General features: G+C 35.9%; 1 protein-coding gene across 1 annotated transcript; it reads right to left on the bottom strand.

The window, feature by feature from the left end:
• Positions 1-5,564: 5,564 nt before the first annotated feature.
• Positions 5,565-7,238, bottom strand: LOC117318082 (medium-chain acyl-CoA ligase ACSF2, mitochondrial-like). Its single transcript, XM_033873083.1, has one exon. It carries the CDS (start codon positions 7,236-7,238, stop codon positions 5,565-5,567), a length of 1,674 nt encoding a protein of 557 aa, XP_033728974.1.
• Between the last annotated feature and the right edge of the window lie 12,173 nt (positions 7,239-19,411).

Raw genomic sequence — 19,411 nt, 5'->3', positions numbered from 1 at the left:
GTCATTATTGCTCGACAGAGCGATAAATTTCGCTGAGCCATAATGTATTGCTTGACACTCGAAGGAAAAATAAAGCCTTTTTCAGAGAATTAATGTTTCATTAAGGGATAAAGTAAACTGAATTTGTAAAGCTTATCTTCTAATCTACCATTACCAAATCTTATTACAAATTTGGATGAACCCTTAATACATTGAATCCTTTTGTTGTTTTTTTTTAATTTTGAATACTTTCGGAAAAGAATAACGACCGGCAAAAGTGGCAATAGATCCTAGCATAGCCGTTAAGGCATATGACATTGTTATTTAAAAATCCGTTTTCAACTGTTGCAGTTACATCGCGGAAACGGTAGAAAACAACGTTTTAGTTAATAAAGGGACCGTCATTCCGTCTAATAATGTGAAATCAAACTTGGCCTAGCCCTCTAGGCATTTAACTTTGTTACCAAGTCTTAAGAACATTCGTGAACTTGTGTACAGTTATTGCGAGGAAACTACAGAAAAGGATGTTTTTAGTTAATCAATGGACCATATCACCATCAAATAAATTCAAGCAAGGTTGCAATTCAGCTTGGCCGAAACGTTTGGAGAATGTCTGTTAAAATTTGTTGCAGTTATTTAACGAAAATGACAGAAAACTACGTTTTAGTTAATCAAGGGGCTATACATTGTAACTCCCACATAAGTGGCAAGTGAACTTGGCCTAACACTTAAGGCATAAAAATTGTTACATGTTACAATTTTAAAGGAAATCCGTTAAAATTTTGCAGCAATGAAGAGGCAATCGCATCAGACCGAGCCCATAAAATTGTAATCTTGTTGACAAGTTTTAAGAAAATCCATTCACATTTGTTGACTCATTGCACGGTGATGGTTGGGGAACAATACTCTAGGACTCTCATCACGGATGTTACGTTGAAAAAGTCATGAAGAAAACAGTCTTAAATATTCCAATTATGTGAATCTTTTATTGTTCCAGAACTCATTGTGACAATTAATTATAATCCTTTTTCGTTGATGTATGATAAGTTCATTGTTCAATGTTTTGCAATGACTTCGTATCAACGTACTAGTATTTCATACAACTTTTTAGTAACATTTTGTATGTTTTTTTATCATGCATGTGAAAACATATTACCTACATACAACCGCAAATATAGTGTATCAAATTAATCTCCCTGTATAGTGCAGTTTTTGTATTGATTACAGGACATTTGATGTCCAGTGACGAGTAGACGCGTCTATAACCCTGTGATTGTATGGCTATAGACCGACCTATATGTCTCTAGAATCGTACATTAAGCATCGCAGTGGGGTAGGTTGTGTTTTAATTGCTATATGTAAAAGTTTTTGTGTGGTTTTAATGGTACGTATTTGTAAAACATTCGAAGCAAAAAGAGCATGTGGTTGTTTTAAGTAATAAATAAGATTTATCGAAGTCCAATTGTGTGATGTTGAATGTTTAGTTTAAACATTATTTATTCATTATACAACATCATTACACACAAAAATTAGAAAATAGGATGGGAAAACAAGCCGAAATATTATAGTTATTATTTTCCCAATTACACATATTTTGAATGGAAGGGAACCTTATTAAGGTTCATGATCAGATCATTCCAGTAAAATATTACTTGCTATTGAAATAGTTTTTAAAAACACTAGGGTATTTGCGAGATTAGCTATGGTTTAACCTGTGTTTTTTGTTTAGATAGAACACTCTTGTATTCACAAAGACTTGCCAACTCGTCCTAATAAACCAAATTGTTTGCTCGTTAACATCGAGAATAAGTAGAAACTTTTTAAAAAAAATCTATCTCAAAACAGGTAACAGGTACGAAATTATACTTTTCCATGGGTAATCATATGACATTAACAGAGGTATTTCTATGTATATATGTCTATTGTATTTCTGATATGTTAAAATCGTCAAAAAAAATAAAAGAATTATAAAAATAGGTAGTCCTATACTTGAATTGTAAAAATGCATTTTAGATTATAACTTTCATGCTGCAAACTCAGCTACCCTATGTAACAACAGACCTCTTCTGAGGCGTAGGTACATGTGTTAATGATTTTTAGGTATTTATAATCAATATTCAGGTAAAATTTTGCTAGCAGTACCTTTCAGACAAATGGATACACAGCTTGTTTTTTTTAGAATGATGCTAGTTCCCGAAATGGCTCTGGATTTTTTTGGAAAGGAAATAAATGCTGTCATTGGAGTTGTTAATATTTGGCAACGTATAGGTGAAATACACAGATAGAATGTCACTGGATTGTAAAAGTGCAAGGTAACCGGGGTCCATTATTGGTACAATATACATATTCAATGGAATCTTACGTAACAACGGTTTTTCAATTTCGTTAAATAGCCAATGCAGTACCTCACCAGCAAATCATGTTTGGAAGCCAGTGTGTTGTCTGCGGTCAAGCATGACGTTGTTACATTATGATTCACTGAGAGCGTTGTCTCAGTAGCCTTGGACATATACGGTCAGGTGTGATTACCGTAGTCGCTTCGTAATAAGACATGGGTTTACAGGTAAAATAAATCTGAACAGTGATTTCATGTCAGAAGTTCGGTCATGAACCTTAATTTTTTTTTTTTTTTGAATATTAGAGAGTGGCGCTTTTTACACACTGGTAGGTGGAATTAACAATATGTAATGCTGCAGTGACTCCTCATTGGAGAACGAAACCTCAACGACATTACGGTATACGACACTCGAAGACAATACATCCAAACGTCCATTAACCACAGTAAGGAAACCTTCTCCATAAGAACAGTGACAATATAGAATACATTACCTGAATATGTTACTGCTGCAACTAATAGCAATAGTTTCAAACTGGATAATTAAAGAGAAAATCAAAGAACAATAAGTACAGATGAGAAATCAAATACGTTTTTATATTCATATTTGAAGGACAGTAATGTATTATAACATAAGGTACATGTAAATGTTCATATTTTAACGTGTTCATATTCAAGTGCAAACAACTAAATAAACGGACTGGCGAACCGACAATGCTTTCCATTGGAAACATTGTTTATAAAACGCCATTAGCGCAGTCAACATTTACCGAAATTCTTCTAGCAGTAAAATCGCTGAAATAAGATTACCGCTTCAATGTATATGTTGGCAGTATTTGATTTCGTTATTGTCTTATTTATACTATGATGGATGATGTAAAGATTATTCAGTCCCTACCAGAAATAAGTTTTACTTAATATTTGTACATTTAATTTTAAGGTAAATGCCAACGCTACAAATGTATTTCTGCTAGTTCACATGTTGATTGTGAACCTTAAGTTACAGATATAAAAGTTAATATTACAAACATTTGAATATCATAAAGGTACAGTAGTTGAAGCCACAGTGTAGATAAAAGGGAATAAACAATACCGACATTATCATTCAAGCTCGAAATCGATTAAAGGAATATTACTAGACTTCTGGAATTGTACAATGTGAACAAGACCAGATGCGTCATAGCGGAGAGTGAATAACGTAATCTAACATGAGTCTGTTCCATGGAGAGGGATATCTCAACCCGGGTGGAAGAGTTTGGACAGTCAGCACGAGACTTGCCATGACCAGCCAAACCCTTACACGAGGGTAAAGATATCCTTGTTTGCGGGAAAGACCCATGTTTGATTATTTTTCTCACATACTTGCGAGCACATGTAAGTTTTTTCTATGAAAGTCTTTCATCGCGCCATCTACAGTGCTTCTTGGAATGTGCGTCATAATTGATGATGTAATCATTTACAATCTGGTTTATCAACGTAAAATGATGACGTTACGTTATTATGAGAAGCATCATTTAGCTGTATATACCCCCTGTGTTAGATCGAATTATGTTTTCCCTAGTCACGGCCGGATAACCCTGTGAAGTATGTGAGCATGTGTCATTCTGTTTCGTTGATGAAACTACTGTTGAAAACCTGCGTTATATTCCTGGTTAAGTCTTATCGAGTATTCAAACGGAACCACTAGGCATGTCAACAAGAGTCAAACCAGATATTGGTGGCACCGGTAAACATTGAAAAGCATTGATGCGGAAAACAATGAATACCATAGGTTATCAATTATTAAACCTTAAATGACAAACATCAGCTTAAACATAAAACGCAAACTATAAGCTATATTTATTATACACAATATACCCTCCACAAAACTGTATTATACATACAAAATTAGTCATTCAAAACTGGTAGCATTTACGGAACATGTACAATGTACTACTTTAATGAGTATTAACTAGCCGGATACAGTATGCAAAGAAATAATAACAGCGTCATTCAATTTGTAGCAGAACTGGTGGGCTAAATGCCGATTATCAGTTGGCTAAAATGTTGAAGCGTCCGTGTAGAGTTCGGAGGGCTAGGGTTCGAGTCCTGGTCTGGTTAATGCATCTTTCTTCTCCTGTTATATTTAGAGCTGAACACACTAAATACCCCTCGATATGGTATAGGGTCTCGTATGTATCGACACGGAAATTATATATTCCACATTAATTACTTTTTATTCGACTTACTGATCCTCCGAGTAAAATCATCTTCTTACAGTGTCACAGACGTCATTACATAAGTCATCAAATATGTTATCTTCTGTAATACTTGCTAGGATAAAAGAAATATATCATATTTTGCACAGATATATCTAGCTGTATCAACATTGTGAGTTTATAAGGCATCACCAAATTAACTTAAGTTGTTTTATCGGAACTCCCTTATATAAAAGTAAACTTCAGAATTCAAATAATGAAGATGTGGGATCTCCTAAAATCCGCAAGGATAGTCGTTGCTTGTTCTTACATTTCACCACCAATAACAAAAAAAAACAAAAAACAAAAAAAAATGCTGCTCTGTATACATAAAGTATGAAATTAGAATAATTCTGCTTATAAAAACATAAAAGCCACCACATACATGAATGTCCTAAATCTCTTTTCTCTTTTAAACAAGTCACTGTAAAATCATATTACAATGGTCAAATGACAGCAATAATTATCTTACTCTGTCATTGAATGAATTTGAAGATCTGACAAAAAAACTAGCATTTATAAGGTGTTAGCTCCTAAAGAATGAATGACTAACATTTTTTTTTCGAAAATGTCACCTTAAACCAACACCGATTAGTACAATATACTACTACACTGTAGCACGCGTTTGCGCAGAAATATATTTGTAATTCACCGTAGTTTGCATTTAAACCGTTTGCAAATGACTAACCTAATAAAATCAAGATGAAAAACACAAACATATGTCACAGCTTATTCCCAAATCTTTCTGTTGACAATGTTACAACTAGGATATTCCGAACGGTTATTGGGAATTACTGATAGAGATAGATTCATGGGTCATTTACATACGGTGATAATAGACATAGATAACTCAAACAAATTTAAAAAGGTCTTGCTTTTACGATGCACAAAGCAGGGAGAATGTTAAAAACGTTTACATCAAAAATCAATGTTCGATTACAATGCATATTTGTAAAAGCATGAATGCATTCGACATTAAATATACATGAGGAATTTCATATTTTAGTAATTGCTTATGAAATATCAAGCATTTCCAAAGCATGCTGTTTGACTTTCATCCTGTCTGGTTTCCCAGAATTCAGTCTGGGTATTGCTTCAAAACGTAAGTAATATGTAGGAGCGTCACCGGTGATGGTGTCACCAAGCCTTTTCCTGCAATGCAACTCGACATCCGCCATAGTTACGCCAGTGCTTTGATCTAGAACCACGCATGCGCACACGTCTTCGTACACCCGTTGATCCGGAACCGCAACCACGACAGCAGCTTTAACTTCTGGTATTTCGGCGATACATTCCTCCACATCTCCAGAAAGTATTTTAAGAGTCATTCGTTTTATGACATTTTCTAATTTGCCTTTGATGAAGAGGCTGTCATCACTCCTTATAAATCCGATGTCTCCAGTATTCATCCATCCATCTGTGAGGGTCATACGGTCGGTCCCTAGTACGGTTCGATAGCCCTTTAACATCCAGGGGCATCTGATGCAGATTTCCCCGAGCTCCTCCCGATGTACCGTATTCCAATCTTCGTCAACAATGTTTACCTCCATTCCGTCTGATAGAGACCCAGGCGCTCCTAGTTCCATGTTGTCTTTCACTTCAATGAATGCCACTACAGACAGTTCCGTTGAGCCATACCCTGCAATCAGCGTGTTACAAAATTTCCCGCAAACATCAGCCATGTGTGAACCTATTATCTGTCCTCCTGTGACTATTGTCTTTAAACAATAGTTGCTTCTCAATATTTCCTGTTCGTTTGCAAGAAGATCTAAAATAGTAAAAGGCATCAATAATGCATTGGTACATTTTTCTTTTACAATGTTATCCCAAAGTCCAAGCACTCCGCTTTCCTTCAGAGTTATCCGCCCATCTCTGAAAACACGTGTGTCACCGTGTATGAGGTTGTAAACAACGGTTCCTCCAATCCATGTAAACGGCCTGTCGTTGTACATCGCCCCAGAATTATCGCAAATATCTTGACCTCTCGAAAAAATTCTTGATGAACTTGTATTCACCAAACCGAAATGGGTATGTTCGACCATTTTCGGATGTCCAGTAGACCCTGACGTCATAAAAACTATAGCTGTTTTCTCGGGATGGATCCTTGTAGGAATTAACCCCTGCGTTCCTTCTTTTTCGTTTCCAATGGTTTCAATGTCGGGTATATTCATCCCCGTCCATTTCTTCAAAAGGACTATACACGGAGCTTTAGAGTCTTCGAAACTCATCTGTGAAATTTTTGATGGATTTGCACATACATCCATCGTTCCCTTTATTTCATTCATTAAACTATCATCCCCATCAGTGTCCAAGAGAACCGCTTTGCAAGAAGCTGATTGTAAGAAACTGTACATTTCCTTCAAAGATCCAGGTTTTGCCAAATGTACCGACACCCCTCCAGCAATTAGAATGGCAACTTCGCCAACAATCCATGCTATTGAATTTGGTCCTAGTATGCCGACAGAATCCCCTGTTTTGACACCCGTAGACACCAGAAATTTGGCAACCTTTTCCGCCTTAGCACGCAGGTCAGCGTACGTAACAGCTTGCCGCGAACCATCAGGAAGGCAATGGATACATATCTCTTTGTTTGAAAACTGGTCTGCTTTCTCATGAAAGACATCAATGACGGATTTATATAGCAAAGAGCGATGCTGTGGTGTTGATACGTAGCTATATTGGGCCATTTCTGCACTTTCTGAAATAGCATTCAGAAACTTATTTAAATCTATATTGAAATATGAGAAATATTATATCTTAAATTAAGATGTATCACAATTACAGATCTGGAGATGACAAAACAAACAAATATACACCCTATATCACCATTCTTTGTCTTATGTCACCAACAGAATAAGGCATTTTACATAAAGGCTCCTGAATAAAATCATTGTTCATATATATCTAGGTGTTTGATAGAACAGTGAGTTGAGGAGTATTATTTTTTCTATTCAAAAATTGATATAATTGATAAAGAAATGTCATCATTTTGTCGAATGTCAAAGTGTTCTTTCGTGGATTAAATACTAATTTTGTATTCCTTAAACGTGTGATAAAATACACACTTGACACAGTATCATTATGAGATGTAATCAATTTGTTGTAAACAGACGATATTGCTTCATGTACTTGTATAAATTCACCCTACCTCAGGAAAGAAATGACCTGGGAAAACAGGCCGGTTCTGATAATGTAAAAACTCTATAGGAATGAACAATGAAAATATTAACGAATTTCCCTTCAGAATATAATATTAATGAGGAATCGGTTATTGTCGGCAGGGAAAACATCAGCATTCATTCTGTATCTTCGTATCACTCATCAATAATTCATATTAGGTTGGTATTAATTTATTCATTTTATGTATCAGCAAGACTGGAAAACAGCGACAATGGCAGCATATCCACCATCAAATCAAATGCCTTTTAGCTATTTTGTTCACATTTCTACATTTACATTTGCATGATGTGATACAAAATGTACTAACTAGAAGGTGCTAGAGTGCTAAATGTTGTATTTACAGGAAACGGTCTGTTGATAACGTCATGATACGTCATCATACCGTCATGATACGTCATCATAACGTCATGATAATGTCATTGCAATTCAGTTCAGTGGTTCAATTATGAAAGTTCCTGATGATTTGTTAATTAATAATTAAGGGTTAAGCTAACCCTAACCCTTAAATGACCATAGCTGTTGACAGGACATTACACAAAACCAAACCATATCCACACAGGAGGGTGCCTTCCTTAAATGACCATAGCTGTTAACATGACATTACACAAAACCAAACCATATCCACACAGGGGGATGCCTTCCTAAATGGCCATAGCTGTTGATAGGACGTTAAACAATACAAATCTAAAGCAAAAGGTAGCAGTTAGGAATGTATACCCTGTACATATAAAAAGTACTTAACTTTTTAAGAAAGGTACTTTTATGTTCCTTTCTGTATTGCATGAGAATCCACAATAGACTTATCTTGATTTACATCAAAAACAATTAACGATTGCCTTCAGACAAAATACTTCTGAAGAAGCCGAACACACCAACTGCATATCTTTTAGTATAGCTTTTTCATTCAAATACGTATATAATGAATTCACTTGATACTCACAACATGGAATTTCGAGGTAGCATCAACCAGCCGCTCACGGAACATTGTTATTCTGGGTCATCGTCGGTTTGTTTTGCTTTAAACTGGAAAATTATGGAAGCTCTGAAAGACCAAACATAGCTCACCGTAGGATCATTGCTTCACCTATGTTGGGGCGTTTTGTCTCGTTAACGTTGTTCATGTGAATTTGTGTCTAAATTTGCGCAGAAATTTCTTTTTAAGCTTCATAAAGATGTCATACAAATACAGAGATATAATGTTAATTTAATCATAAAATATTATAGGACAGGTTTTTACTTCTGCTTATACGATGGTTGTATCGAATCTGAACCATGAGATGGCAACGGGCTATTTCATCACAACATTTCTTTTCTCGCACTCTTGATTAACAAAATCTGACATGGGTCTGTCTCGTGGACAGGGATATCTCAACCCGAGTGTAAGAGTTTGGCCAGACAGCACGAAGCTTGTCGAGTGCTGGCCAGCCAAACTCTTACACGTGGGTTAAGATATCCTTGTTCGCGGGAAAAAAACATGTTTGATTATTTTTCTCGCAAGTTTTTTTATGAAAATTCTCATCGCGCCATCTACAATGCTTCTTGGATAAAGTGTCGAAATTGATGACGTCATCGTTTACCAGATGGTTACCAAACGTAAAATGATGTTATGTTCTTGTGGGCAGCATCGTATATGCAGCTATTTTTACCACCTTATGTTTTCCCTACAACCTCGGGACAACCCTGTGGATTATATGAGAAAGTTATATCCACAATTTTACCGGAGCAATTTTCCTATTTGAGCTATCTCGACAATCGTATGACGTCACGGCAACAAAACAATGGCGTCACGTCGTCAATTCAATCACATCACATCAGTATTAGCAACATAAGAGGTAAACAGGGTAAGAGAAATAACAACGTCATATTATAGTAGCCGTGATGTCATTGCATAGATGACGTGAAGTCATACGATTGCTGAGAATGCACAAAGAACACGTGCAGCTTGTCTCAAACCTAGGCTGGGAAAACGAAATTTTATAACGATATTCCTGTCCAGAGTAAGATGAAGTGGGAATCTGAACCCTAAGGGGAAGAATCTTAAGTTGCCAAACACGAAACATGCCGAGTGATGGAAGATTCATTAATCTTACGCGGGGAGCAATAATTGAACACGGCGACGTGGCGATAGAGGAGGCGAAAAGACAATAGTAAACTATACCATTGATGATTAGGCGATTGAATCTTGAATCTGGTGAACTGGAGGGTTTCAAAATATCAATTCACATCAACAAATGTGGAACATCAAAGTATATGTCATATGCATACAAGGGCTTTTACAATATATCGCATTTTTGTCAAATCCTGACGTCAATGAGTCCTACACGTTTGGTACATTCAAATTAAATTATATTTATTCAAACCCACGTTATCTCCCAAAAGTCATTTGCCAACAGCCAGCGGCAAATAACATAGACTCAGGTATCACTGACGTTTGTTTGTTTTCGGGTTTGTGTTCCCTCAACATGCCCATGCTATAAAGAATGTGAAGATCTTCATTGACCTGGTGACCAATACTGACCTAGTGACCAATACTTAACTCTCCATATCCGTCACCTCAGGACCTTCACACATGTGTTGCTACGAAAATTACTGAAGCCATAACGAGACATTGGCTCTAATGTAGCCACGTGAACTTTCCGTTACATTAATGCAGGTCATTGTATGATTGACCTCTGGGTTTGTCCAATCATCTGTCGGTACATTATGGAAACATGGATGCACCATACAAAATACTTTTTTCGACATATGACGTCACACATTTTGTCTCAAGAGAAATTCGCCTGTCTAATACAGAAGATAATTTAAGTTGTTGTTTTTTGCACAAAAACAATTGTATCGATATGTGATCAAGCAGAATTTTACATTCATGGAGATGCCATATATGGCATTGATGATATTAGTTCAATAGTTTGATATGTAACTCACCTGAAGGCTTGAGTCAAATGCAATTATTGAACTATTTTAATAAATTTCACGGCTGTAGCCACATATGTAAGATTATCTGCGTGTTATATCCTACGGGATCAAGGTTTAATCTATACAAACGAATTCATCTGTTTCTGTTCAAAAATAGTCTATCCATAAATAGAGTATACATGATCAATGTCTTAGAATATAAGTAAGCTGTATTTTGACGAGGGTAAAGAAAGACAAAAGTGGCGATCCTTGGCGAGCCGCTTTTGCCTTTCTGTTCCAAGTAATAAAAAAAATACAGCTTGAATTTCAAGACACTGACCATGTATTCTATTTATCCTGCAACAGTCAACAAAAATAAGCATTTTTAAGTGAAACGTTATCAACAATTTTCTAAATGTGTTCATCTTTTAAACGTAGCTTCACTTAGAAGTACATATGTAGGTCAGTCAAATTCATGTACGTGCTAAGAATCTAAAATACGGCTGTTTTCTGTCACTGCAATATACAGTAAAAATATATGTAGTGGGTGTATTCCAACAATGTGGATACCGACTGCAGGATAAATTACTGTGTTCTCCGTACTTCAGTTCAATACGGCGGACACCCATATTACCATTACTCATTTCTGACCTTTCCACAACCTGTAAAATATAGCTTTAGCTCTACATCAAGTTACCATATCAATATAATTAAACAAAATAAGATGATAGTTGCATCAGTATGTCGAATTTATAACAACTTTCGAACTGCATTCAGTTACATCGTGCAGTGAAGACAACCATCACGTGTTGAAGATTAATTTTCAATTACAAGCAAGTCGTCTGTCGACGGTCGGGCCGCTTACAATATCACGGGTCGTCTGTCGAAGGTCGGGCGGCTTAAAGTATCGGGAGTCATCTGCTAAGTGCCGGTCCGTATACAATATTAGAAAACTGTCGACCGTCTTAAGTTGTTTACTTGACCAAGATAACAATAGTAAAATAAGAAGAAGACAACTGTTTCAGCATGTCCCACGCCGTCTGTTACGTGTTTAGACATAATCACATTGGAGGTCATTATTCATTACAGTCGCGATATTTCAGAATATGAGATGCTTACCTTGTATACAGAATATACACGTTTTACGAAGTGTTGATATAGTGCTCAAACTAATTATGTAAAATTATTCTGGATATTGTTGATAAAGAACAGATCACTACCGATTTTTTGTTGATTGACTGAAATGTATGTGTTTTTTTAATCTCTAGACACAGTTATTTAATTTATTATCATACAATTGTGATCAGATATAGGGGCCGCTGTATCTAGAAATGTAACAATATTCAGGTTGCATGGTACATGTGAAAGTCGTTATTTAGAAGTTAATTACGTCGTGTGGAAAATCAAGATTTTTACTGTCAACGTCGCACACGAGTGTCTGGTTTCGAAAATCATATGGATTTCTTATTACCAAGTCAATAAGGCATTACGAAATTACCACTGTTGTGCGAGGTTGTTTTACGGTAGGAAATTATTTTTATTTCGAGTTAGTCAGAGTTTTCACGTTTTTAAAGCTCAAGATTACGAACTTTGACTATTTAGAAATATAAACATACATATACTAAGGTTTTTTTCGTTATTTGGAAATTTCAAGTGAATGACTACACTACTTTAAATCCGTTTTACTGAATTGCAACTTAAAACAAAATATGGATTTCAATTAATCACGCTGTACAAAAAAACCGAAATATATCTTTTAAATTCCGTATGATTGGCAGCTTGTTAATGCAAGATTCCGTTTAATATCATGAATAATTCAAAAGCATTTTGGCACGACAAATAGCTATGAAATGTAAGATTATTAATTAATTATATGATTAATTAATTGTTTATTAATAACTGCTATTTATTAGTTTTAACATAAGAAGTATATTTTGGTTGATATATTACTAGATGAGGATAGAGCCAGAGTGAGCTGAGAGAATGCTAGTATTTCTTCAATCAAATTCCGATTACGCTTTTTTGAAGTTGGTAGACGTATTTTTTATTCTTGGAGATGGATGACAGTTAATTAGTTAGAGAACCAATTTCCTGTGGTTTTTAATTTAATTGTGGGCGTTTGTATACAAAAATGTTAAATCGGTATATCCGAAGCTCCAATGTGTCATAAGACATATATATCGCCGCCCTCTCCTCCCTTGTCATCATTGTTGACTATAGCCAGGGAGCCTACGGTGGTTTTCCCTTTACCAGCGTGCCTGATTAGCCGGAGAACACAGATACATGTATATTGGCTTGGAACTAATAAACACTACACTTTCAAACAAAAATGTCAATGTTTCCGTAACATTGATTTCCTGTCACCTGCATGCACCAAAGATACCCGATTGATCATCTACTTTCCAACGTATGTTTCAGTAACTTTCATTCAAATTATTGAGTCAAATCAGGAAATAATTAAAAACACAAAAAGAAATTTAATTCAAATAATTTGAAAATCGTAACTTTTTTTCCTAATTTGTGTCTTTTACATACTTTATCATGTACTTTGCCTTCAACTTGGTCGATTCTTGCGACCACGCAGAAGACGGCGGGAGCCTGAAGTTGGTTCCGAGTTCCGAGTTCCGAGTTCCGTTTAAGTAAAACGGAACTCGGAACCAGTTCCGAGCTCCGTTTTAGTAAAACAGAACTGGTTCCCAGTTCCGAGTTCTGTTTGAGAAAAACTGAAATACTATCAATTAGCTTTATTGATTAAGGTCCCAGTTCCGAGTACGGTTGAAGAAAAACTGAAATACTATGTATTAGCTTTATTGATTAAGGTCCTAGTTCCGAGTTCCTATTAAGAAAAACGGAACTGGGAACCAGTTTCGAGTTCCGTTTAAGAAAAACTGAAATATTATGAATTAGCTTTATTGATTAAGGTCCCAGTTCCGAGTTCCGTTTAAGAAAAACTGAAATACTATGTATTAGCTTTATTGGTTTTGGTCCCAGTTCCTAGTTCCGTTTAAGATAAACGGAACTCGGAACCAGTTTCGAGTTCCGTTTAAGAAAAACGGAACTTGGAACCAGTTCCGAGTTCCGTTTAAGAAAAACTGAAATGCTGTATATTAGCTTTATTGGTTTTGGTCCCAGTTCCGAGTTCCGTTTAAGATAAACGGAACTCGGAACACAATTCCGAGTCCTGTTTAAGAAAAACTGGAATACTATGTATTAGCTTTATTGGTTTTGGTCCCAGTTCCGAGTTCCGTTTAAGAAAAACTGAAATACTATGTATTAACTTTATTGGTTTTGGTCCCAGTCCGAGTTCCGTTTAAGAAAAAAATGAAATACTATGTATTAGCTTTATTGGTTTTGGTAAAGTTCCGAGTTCCGTTTAAGAAAAACTGAAATACTATGTATTAGCCAGTTCCGAGTTCCGTTTAATAAAATATACTATGTACTTTATCTCAATATGAGACCCGAATCTGAAGAAGAAAAACTACATGTGTCAAATGGGTGCAAAGTCATTTATCATTCACGTATGAATTTGAAGGGACTTGGTCCTAGTTTTCAATTCCGTTGAAGAAAAACGAAACTAGGAACCAGTTCCGAGTTCCGTTTAAGTAAAACGAAACTAGGAGCCAGTTCCGAGTTCCGTTTAAGCTAAACGGAACTAGGAACCAGTTCCGAGTTCCGTTTAAGAAAATATTCTATGTACTTTATCTCAATATGAGACCAGAATCTGAAGAAGAAAAACTACATGTGTCAAATGGATGCAAAGTCATTTATCATTCACGTATGAATTTTAAGGGACTTGGTCCTGGTTTTCAGTTCCGTTGAAGAAAAACGAAACTTGGAACCAGTTGCGAGTTCCGTTTAAGTGAAACGGAACTGGGAACCAGTTCCGAGTTCCGTTTAAGGATAACAACACGACTGATATTGTAAACAGTATTTCAGTTTTTCTTAAACGGAACTCGGAACTGGGACCAAAACCAATAAAGCTAATACATAGTATTTCAGTTTTTCTTAAACGGAACTCGGAACTCGGAACAAACTTCAGGCTCCCGAAGACGGCTACCCGCTTTTTATGTCGAGTACCTGGATTAACCGGAAGACATGCATTAATCGGACGACGGCTACCGGCCTTTTTGTCGAATACATGGATTAATCGTCAGACGGCTATCCGCATTGATGCCGAATACCTGGATTAATCGGACGACGGCTACCTGCCTTTATGTCGAATACCTGGATTAATCGGATGACATGTATTATTACAGTCTGATTATATAAATATGATTACAATAATTATAAAAGTAGTATTCGCCGAGGTTGAGTACATGAGTACAATCTTGAGATGTGTTGTATGTGAGCGATTGTGTGTGCGAAAGGGTGTGTGTGTCATGTAGGATGTAGGTATTCAAGTCTGTATCATAAAGAGTACATGTTTATAGAATTGATTACAAGTTATCACTCTACTCTCTGAATGTTTGTGAGATATAACCTTTGATGCTTACATTCCTTAATCTATTTCTCTCTCTTTATATACTTCACTGTCTATGATATTTACTTTATTGACCTTATTCACTTTACTCTGTATATATGTGGTACCTTTGGAGAGGACTTATATAGGCTTGCCTTTTGTCTAATCCATTTGTTTTAATGCAGTAAAATCTGTTGAAATGAAATACATGGATTAATTGAAAAAACGGCTACCTGCCTTTTTGTCGAAAACATGGATCAATCTCAAGACTGCTGTCATGCTTTAAGTTGAATCAGGTGACCATTTTGAAGACGTTGGTCTTGTTTAAACGGTTCCAAGGATCAATCAAAAGACTTGGTCTCATAATTGTCGAATCCTGGATACAAAGCGCGGACTGCTGAACGCGATTATTTTGACACCGGGAACAACAAAGATGTTTACTTAGATCACCTGTTATGAGTCATGGAAACATCATCAGCCGAAAAATGATTTTGAATTATCTTATCTTTGTCTTGAAAAGTGTTTTGTTGTTTTATGTTTTACAATAGTTAGGTGCTAAACCTAATACCTCCATAATAGTTGATGAAGTGTATCATAGGGACGTGATATTTTTTATTTTCATTTTTTTTTTTAGGGGGGGGGGGGGGGGGGGGGGGGGGGGGGGGAGGCTTTGTTAAAATTCGGTAAATATGACACGCCCATTGTTCATTATATAGAGAAGGGTGGTCACTAAATCAACATACGTTTCTGAAAAAAACATACTTTTATTGGGTGTAGAAAAACATGCTTATGATAGTTGATTAGATCTATAATTTTCCATTTAATAATATCTTATATGTACGTAAAATGTATTCTGTTTCCGACGAAAGTACCTCCGTTTCATCCATAACCACACGTCATTTCCGCGATTTGATAAAAATGCGACCGATGGTGGCACGATGGGAGGAAATCCTGACGTAAACTGTCAACACATAAGGACAGGTTTGTTACGTTTCCATTTTTTGTCACTTGTAGATTTTGCTTGAAATTGTCGCCGTCGATCCATCAACCGTCTGCCTCGAAATACACATACAAACAAAGGATTTGTTAACCCATTTTAAATTTCAATGTCGCCAGTGTTACGACTCAGTAGGCGAGCTGTATAACGTTTTGAGGCAATACAACGAATTGTAACGTTTTCCGAGATAATAATTGTAGTTTATCACAGACTGAGAAAGTTGATCCGTATAGGCGGCGATTTCAATTTCCACGGGTGTTTGTAATTTTGGTATCCTGATCATAATCTCAGAAATATTTGATATTTCGACAATGACTTCAAACATTCATATATTTTGTTAATTTATTTTGTTAATTAAGATCGAGTTACTATCAAACTATCATGAATGAATGTAATGGTTGGTTCATCTAGCCACCTACAACCAATGATTGTCCATTATTGATCTCAGATTTAGTTTCCGTATTACTTATGTATTTTCTTAGGATAAAGTGTGTTTTAAGAATCTTTATGACATTTGCTACTGGAGTTACTTCCCCTTGATAAAAGACCCTTTTCCCGCTGAATGGCCACCATACACCACAGGGTACTAACGCAGTGTTGATTTTTTTCGCTATGCCGGGTCGGTTATGGAAAACCCGGCACGCATGAATGACCATATCTTGACAGACATGTTGGTGGGTCCAGAGACGTATATTTATGACATCTCTGTCTTGTACACGAGCTAGGTGACCACAGCTAGTTTGCTGTTAAGAAACACTAGAAATTGATAATGAAGACATAATATGTGTTGAAAAGGTCATTTATTAATGACAAATCAATTTCAGATATAAAGATATACCCCCAAGTTATACATTAGAGAAATTATGACTATAACAGCAAAGATGGGGTAAAAAATAGGCACTGATGACCTAGTCCAGATATTGTATAGAATGAATATATCTAGGGCAAGGTCATCGCCCCATCCATAGTTATTAAGTGATGTATATATACATGTATATGTTTCTGACGGGTCGAAGCGTTAGTGCCGGGGATTCACGGGTGGCAACATCCTATTTACCACAGCGGGCTGAAGTTAGCAGCGGATTCGTTATTCGTTATTGGGGATTCGAATAACGAATCCGCTGCCAGCAGCGGATTGGGGATTCGAATAACGAATCCGCTGCCAGCAACGTATTGGGGATTCAGTTTTTTATGTTTAAATGATGTTTCTTTTTATTGACGTTTTGACGATTGGATTCAAATAACAAATCCGGTTCAGCCGTGGATTAGAGATTCAGTTACATATAAGTATTTTTCTTTTAATATGTGATTGGGGATATCGAATAACGAACCCGCTGCCAGCAGCGGATTGGGGATTCGAATAACGAATCCGCTGCCAGCAGCGGATTGGGGATTCAGTTTTTTATGTTTAAATTATGTTTCTTTTTATTGACGTTTTGACGATTGGATTGAAATAACAAATCCGTTTCAGCCGTGGATTAGAGATTCAGTTACATATAAGTATTTTTCTTATTATATGTGATTGGGGATATCGAATAACGAACCCGCTGCCAGCAGCGGATTGGGGATTTGAATAACGAATCCGCTGCCAGCAGCGGATTGGGGATTCAGTTTTTTATGTTTAAATTATGTTTCTTTTTATTGACGATTTGACGATTGGATTGAAATAACAAATCCGTTTCAGCCGTGGATTAGAGATTCAGTTACATATAAGTATTTTTTCTTATTATATGTGATTGGGGATATCGAATAACGAACCCGCTGCCAGCAGCGGATTGGGGATTCGAATAACGAATCCGCTGCCAGCAGCGGATTGGGGATTCGGTTTTTTATGTTTAAATTATGTTTCTTTTTATTGACGTTTTGACGATTGGATTGAAATAACAAATCCGTTTCAGCCGTGGATTAGAGATTCAGTTACATATAAGTATTTTTCTTAGTATATGGGATTGGGGATATCGAATAACGAACCCGCTGCCAGCAGCGGATTGGGGATTCGAATAACGAATCCGCTGCCAGCAGCAGATTGGGGATTCAGGTTTTTTTTTATGTTTAAATGATCTTTCTTTAAGTTGACATTTTAATGTTTGGATTTAAATAACGAATCCGCTGCAACAGTGGATTGGGGATTCAGTTACATATAAGTATTTTTTTCTTATTATATGTGATTGGGGATTCAAATAACGAATCCGCTTGATAAACTATGATTGGAGATTCGATTTTACATTTTTATTTTGTGATTCGAATAGCAAATTTGTTGCCAATAGCGTATTGTGGATTCAGTTTATGATGTTTAATTGACGTATTTTATCATAAATTACGAAAATGGTAATTTGCGGGTATTACAATGATATAATTACTTGGTAATTCAATCAACAATAATGGAATTCTAGTTCAAATCTGCTGCCAAGAGTTTCTTTCTTGTGGGAGGTTTATCGTCTCTTTACAAGTAGACAAAGTTCTATGTTTCTTCGCCAGCACTCTATGTTATATATTGTAATATATAAAGACCAGAGTATCATTTCGATATAGCTGAAGGTTTGATTGGAATGCAAACATGTATACGGAATCTAAAATTATATCAGTAAAATAATCTTGGTTATTATATTTATGCTACAAATAGGATAATATTGTTAAACTATTCTGCTGTTGTTCGAATCTCCAATCATATATTAAAAGGAAAAATATCAATTGAACATGTATGTAACTGAAACCCCAAATCATATTTTATAAGAACTAGAAATGTCTGTAAGACATAAATGGTCCCGTCTTCACATGAAATTAGTTATCGATACTTGGATAATGTTTGTATTTTAACCAATAAGGGGCCAGGAATTTTTTTTCTTCTTCTATTTTTTTTTTTTTTTTTTACAAAAATAAATAATGCCATTGTCTTTGTATAGCCAGACTGCATATTATACCAAATTTCATAAAAGTCGAACGATATTTAAGTATCGACCAATCAGAAATCTCTATTTGGCGGCCATCTTGAATCGTTATTCTGTTGGGGTGTTTTTTGTTTTAATTGTTTATAATGAGTGCTGTCATGGTATCATTTCTCCCATCAATATCCATAATCAGATAGAACAAACGCTATTACAGGATATGTTTTAATAAAGTTTAATATTGAGGCGGGACGGGACGGGACGGACACGCGAACACTATTTATTAGATTTTTACCTGTGAAATATTGAGAATTATTCATTCTATCAAAATGATATTTTGAAAAATATCACTTTTTCTGATTTGACCAATCAGAACACTGCTTAAAAACGACAATGCGGAAAGTAAAGAGTTGAAATTATAGGATGTATAATGTAAGATAGAAT

The sequence above is a fragment of the Pecten maximus genome, chromosome 19 (assembly GCF_902652985.1).
Source record: "Pecten maximus chromosome 19, xPecMax1.1, whole genome shotgun sequence".
Lineage (NCBI taxonomy): Eukaryota > Metazoa > Mollusca > Bivalvia > Pectinida > Pectinidae > Pecten > Pecten maximus.
Note: the sequence above shows the minus strand (reverse complement) of the source record. Positions and strands in the feature narration are given on the sequence as shown.

What these genes read in the sequence shown, in the direction of transcription:
- LOC117318082 (XM_033873083.1), bottom strand. Translation starts at nt 7,238, where the DNA reads ATGGCCCAATATAGCTACGTATCAACACCACAGCATCGCTCTTTGCTA.